Genomic DNA, 6,000 nt, shown 5'->3' on the forward strand with positions numbered 1-6,000 from the left:
CTATGTAGAATTACTCTTGGATACTTGTTGTTTACCCATGACCATATTGAGATTCAGTTTTAACATTTTTCCCAACTAAGCCTTTCCCTGCATGGACTTAAACAGGGATGCATCTTACTACTACTAAAAATAGAATACGGAGCATTCCAGACTCAAAGAACATTTATAGAGTAAAGTGAAATATACACTTGGACAACTTCATAATATTAGAACAGACCCAGCTGGGCAGCTTGAATCCTGCACAGCTTTCTGCTTCTGCACTTTGAATGCACTACTCATAGTTAAATGCATTTTACCTATGAGCAGAGGAGGGTGGGGAGTCCTCGTCTTGATTTTTCTTGTATTTAAAAAAAATCAATTTTTTTTTACTGCTCATGAAAAGTAACAGACTGACAGCCCTGGAGAATGACATCAACTATCCACAGAACAAATGCATTCTAGGAAAAAAACAGTGAAAGCTTCCCCACCATAGGTCTCTCCTTGTTTTGGAGGAACCACCTACAAGGATAATTCATTATCCTTCTCTGAGTTGTTGGCCTCCTGCTTGGACTCCTAGCCAGGTTACCAACTAGTGCCACCCTTGATGGTGGTTTTCTAATATGGACTCCTCTCTACCAGGAACAGAACTGAGATTTAAAAAAAAAAAAAATAAACAAACACGTATGATACCAATTAAAAAGTATGTATCCAGACACCGCCAACCAAGTCTGGTCTCAAACCCATGACCGAGAGGTGACAAGTTCTTCAATGATCATGCTTTATAAGTTTCTACTGGTGTTGCCAGTATTCCCTGGTCTAGGAAATGGGAAATCTTTCTCAAACGGTGAAAAATCTAACATGGTAGAAATGATTAAATGCAGCCATTTTATCCACTTTAGCAATCCTCTGAGTCATCCAGCTCCACTGTTTTGATCATGAAAGCTCTGAGCTCAAGTGCAAAAAAAAAGAAATCTATGTGCTATTTTATTCAGCAGCAAAGGTAAGAGACCTCAATGTCCATTTCTTCCTGATGTAGAGATTTTGAAGATGAAAATTAAATCATCCATTTAAAGGAATCATGTAGAACATACATGTTGTCATGATTTCTATCAACATGCAGAAACACCAAAGAATAATAATAGACATAATATATATTTGAAAAGGAGCAGAAAAGAAACATGTGCAGTCTGCAGCCAATACTGCACCCATAACAGAATGAAGCATCTCTTCTCTTGAATAGTGAGAGCTATTATGAGCTTAAAACCAGTGCTCCACATTTTGTTCTGTCTACCTGTTCATGCCCCATGCCACTTGTTACTGGAGAGATTATCTGTCTCCCTATGTCCAGTGAAGATCATTATGTTCTCCTGGGTTGCTCTTCCTGTTGGTTCCTAGGGCTAAAAACTCCAGGATTGTTTGCAGGATGTTCTCAATGGAGTGTCAATGCCTTTGGAGCTTGCTTTCCGGCAGTCTGGCAAGAGTGATGGTGCAGCAGCACAAGACCAAGACATGTTTGGTCAAACACTTAGTTGATCTCTGGACCATATTAAGGACAGGATATGGCCTTTTAAAAAAAACAGTCTTTTTATTACTGCATTTTAAATTTGACAAAATCCTGGAAGACACACAGGTGCTGAGACAGTGGGCACAATTCACTGTTAGTTCCAAAGGCACTTACATGTTCAGATCACCACTCCAGCCATATTCCTTCAATCATTTTCCCTAGTCTCGCAAGAAAGCATGTTCTTAAATATTAAATCAGCAACATTTAGTTTGATTTTTAACTATATCGCTTTTAATATTTATTTCTTGAAGGAAGGAAGGAAGGAAGGAAGGAAGGAAGGAAGGAAGGAAGGAAGGAAGGAAGGAAGGAAGAGGCGCGAATGACAGCAAGAACCTCCATCTCCCCTGGTAGAGGAGAGATACAGGGCACTGATGGATGAGAAGCTGGCAAGATATTGTTCCTTGAAGTGAAACCAGAGATGAGCCAGGGTTAGCCAAAATTTAATTCATCCTTAAAATTAATCTAGCTTCAAACTAGACTACAGTAATGCAACAAGACACAGTTTTGGTGGATTGGCTATTGCTACAGTATTATTCTGCAGACAAACAGATGTAACCTACAGGGCAAGTTCAACTAGTTAAAATCAGTCTTATTTCCTCCTCTTCTCCCACATGCTTAAAATAAAGATCCTGTTGTCTCCATTGAGAAAAGCAGAAACTGTCAAAACACTTTTTTTAAAAATATGCAAAAGAAATAACTGTTGAAGAATTTTTAAAGGCACATTCTCTCTCTCTCTCTCTCTCTCTCTCTCCTTAATGTGGTTGAAGGAGGTTGTGCCTAGGAATGAGGGTAAGTGAAGAGGTAAGAGGTGGTGTTCCCAGATATGTTGTGCCTCACAGCATTTCACACTGAGATGGTGAAGTCTAGTGGGATTGGTGTTTTATCCCCCGATAACAAATTTTTACAAGTACTGTGCTATGTAAGTAACTCTCCTACAAACTGAAGTGGATGAGGGGCAGTTCTATAAGCCCTTCCCTAAGCTTCTAATTTTTCAGATATGCTGGAATTCTGGATTCATGCCACTCATTCCCTCACATTGAAACCTCAGTATTTTCCATAACCTTTGCCTCTTTTCTGTACCACCTTTCTTCTCTCACTACAAACTGGCCAAACATCCTGTTGAATGTATCAAATTACACTAGATTCCCACCTTGGGAAATACATATACAGTCCCAACTGACCAAATATCATAGGCATATTATCTGGAAAACCAGTCTGTTAGCAGAGTATCCTTCACATTTGCAAAATGTAATAATTGGCAACTAAGCATGTAACACTAGACTGAAAAAGTTAAGGGAGAGCTAAAGGACAACCTCTAGGTTTTTGTAGGGTTTTTTATTCCTCTCTCCCCATTAACCACACTGATAGTCTCTGTTCCTGGATTTCATCAAATGGCACACCCAGTACACTCTTGATGAATTCCTTTAAATCTCAGTTTTTCATTCTTTTGTATTTTCAAGTAGTCCTGCTTCCAAGAAAGCCTAATTTATAATGTGGGGGAGGTTGCATATTTTTGGCACATGCAGTCGTGCAGATGTTATTCCTTAAGGAAGACCATCTTGATTGCCTGCATGAATAATGGCTATGAGATGGCAAAGAGCCAAGAGTTCTCTTATAGCAGAATGTATAAAACCACTCTCCTACTGAAAGAAGGCCCCCAGTAGGATAATATATTATTACGCATGATTCAAATTACAGGATCTGCAGCAGGGGAGCTAGTGGCTGTATCAGGACAGCCGCACACAGAATACTGATGATGGGATGATGGAATGCATCAGGCTTTGAAAGAATCAAGGTTTAGTGTTTAAATCCCTGCATTCTTTTGAAAGTGACTACATGGTTCACCATACAACTGAAGCCACAAATTGTGCATTCTCCTGATTTTAAAAAAATCATGTTCTAGCAGAAGTATTTGAGTATGTTGCTAGTTTTAAATAAATAAATAATAATAAAAAACTTTGCTTCTCTGGAGATTGATGACTTCTTGAAGCCCACTGGCAACAGATACAGCATTAATTTAATAAGATAATATTGAATTGTTTTATGTCTGATCCTGTTACAGCTACTAGGACATGGTAGAACAAAAATTTTCTTCACTAGATTATGACGTCTGAAAACTCTAAATTCCCTGCTATTCTGGGCTGCTTTTAAATCACTTGCATAACAAATTACTTTACCCACAAAGAACTAAATCCAAGGGTTCAACACAATCTTGGATCCCCAAACATTTTTCATTTATAAATGAACGCAGCTCAGGAAAATGTGCATGTTAAAAAAAAAAAGATACAAACTATTTAATGATATAGAATGCTAGCTAGAAAGTATTGTTGCGGGCTAAGATCAAATATTTTCTCTATTCCTATGCAACTGTTAAATACAAAAGGTTATAGCTAAACAAAAACTCTATATTTCGCTTTGCTGGTATATACCCTGAAGCAGTATGCAAGCTCTCCCTTAACTTCCTTTCATACTGGCTCTGGTATTCATTTATTCTGGTATATGGATGCAAATCAGGTGCATTGTGCTGAGGTGGGAGGAAGGGGGTGAAATTTTCTCCGAAATGACCTCAGTTCTATTCATTAGTAAAATAACATCTTGGCTGAAAGTGGCAGAAAATGAAACATAACAGTGCTGAACTTCACTCAGTTGTGACAGATGCATGTAAAAGCCCTCAGAGAAAGCCTGGTTTCTAAAATGGCCACTCCAATGTGAATTCTGAAGCATTAAAATAAGTACTCAGATGCTGATTGCGGCTAAAGATGCAAACTCCATGCTACAGCACCCTCTTTACCTTTCAAGATTAGGCAAGGTGATGTCAGACATTAATGGAGGAAGCAATGCCACACTAGGTAAGGAATACAAGGAGACAAATATGTTAAAAAAAGAAATTATATGCCCAATATTAACAATGAAAGGCTATTTTAAATGCTTAGTCGCACCAAAAAAAGAAATGGAACCCTGCCCATGGTTACCTGCAGAGACAGCACACAGTTTAAAAAAAAAAATCAGGGAAAATGTAGCCCTGTTTTGCATAGCGATTCAAATTATGCTGGCAGAATAATTAATGGGGGGACCTAATCTCAGGGAAAAAAAGGATACGTTAAACAAAGTTCATTACTGCATGATGTAAATGAGTTTCTCACCAATGATGTCACTGATTGGCTGAGATGTGGAGCTGGTTTCGAACAGTGCAGCATGGCCGGATTGGCTGCTAGCTCTTCTGGTTACTGCCTGCTTGGGCAGCGGTCGAACCAGACACTTTCTGTCTCTCTTGTTGTCGTTTGAAGCAAATCTTGTTCAGCCCAGCTGTGTCTCCATAGTAGTGGCACCCTAAGAGAATCTCCCTCCTGCTTCCCACAGCTCATCTGTAAGGCGGTCGCTGCTGTGAAATACCAGCCCTTGGCACGGAGCCCAGACTGCGTTGTTAGATCCGTCTATAATACAGAAAAGAAATTTTTTTAAAAAGCAGTTCTTTCACCGAATTACATCCTAAAAAGGATTAGTAAGCACTGAAATGCAGCTGATTTGTGTACTTCTAAATTATGTAGCTAGCACACTTCCTGAAATAAAACATTATCTAACCTGCAGTAATAGAACAGCGTTCATTTAAAAAAAAAGAGAGAAAAATAAAACAACTCTTCTTTGTTTACCTTGATTACCAAAAAAAAAAAAAATCTTCACTTTTCCCTAGAACCGTGACTGATTTCGCAGTTGAACCCAAACATTTTTTAAACTTATCAGGTTTCTTTTTACGTCCGAGTCATTATTTTCTGTTTAAGACAAGGGATCTTAATTAGCATTCTTTTTAACTATGCAAACAGATCAGGGCATGAAATAAAAATGCTGAATGGAGAGAGAGAGAGAGAGAGAGAATGAATCTGTGCAGCTTTTACAGTTCAGCTGCCTGACCTCCTGCAAAAAGAATGCAGTCATATCAACTTTGCCAGACAATGGAGTACCTACAGGCTTTCCCCAGACAAGTCCTTTATAACCAGTCAGTATTATGTGCTGCAGACAGTGGCCAATCGGTAAGCTGCTTTTTACAGCATTGACACAATAGGTGCACTGGCCACACTGTCCTTCTAGCCCCTGACAGCAGTTCAGGTTCATTTACGGTGTACGGAATACACATACGTCTGTAATGTTTCCACTGCAAAAATGATCAACGAAGGCTTCCTTTGTTTTATTATAATTACATCATCCTAATTACTACATTCAAGCCGCAGTGCCACTATTCACAGAGCGGCGCATAGGCATGCACGTCATATAAATATGCATGGGCACGCCTGCTTATTTAAATAATAAAATGCATCAATTGTTTTTTTCTCCCCCAACTCGTTCCCAACATACTACATGAGTTAAGAACACACAGTGAATACAATCACCGCCTCCTCTTATTTATCTATCCAACATTTTTTAGTCAGTTACTAAGAAATAAAAAATATATCTTCAAATCC

The 6,000-nt window shown here is 38.8% G+C and overlaps 1 protein-coding gene across 1 annotated transcript in view; it reads right to left on the reverse strand.

The window, feature by feature from the left end:
- Positions 1-5,259, reverse strand: part of LOC311514299 (uncharacterized protein) — a 393,040-nt gene extending 387,781 nt beyond the window's left edge. Inside the window, exons 1-2 of the mRNA XM_084616784.1 lie at positions 5,194-5,259; positions 4,687-4,977 (exon numbers count right to left, since the gene is read on the reverse strand). Coding sequence (XP_084472910.1) covers positions 4,687-4,740 — 54 coding nt within the window. The 5' untranslated portion in view covers positions 4,741-4,977; positions 5,194-5,259. The remainder of the gene's footprint in view (positions 1-4,686; positions 4,978-5,193) is intronic.
- Positions 5,260-6,000: the final 741 nt, after the last annotated feature.

This window comes from Lepidochelys olivacea, assembly GCF_965140295.1.
Source record: "Lepidochelys olivacea isolate rLepOli2 genome assembly, chromosome: 1".
NCBI lineage: Eukaryota > Metazoa > Chordata > Testudines > Cheloniidae > Lepidochelys > Lepidochelys olivacea.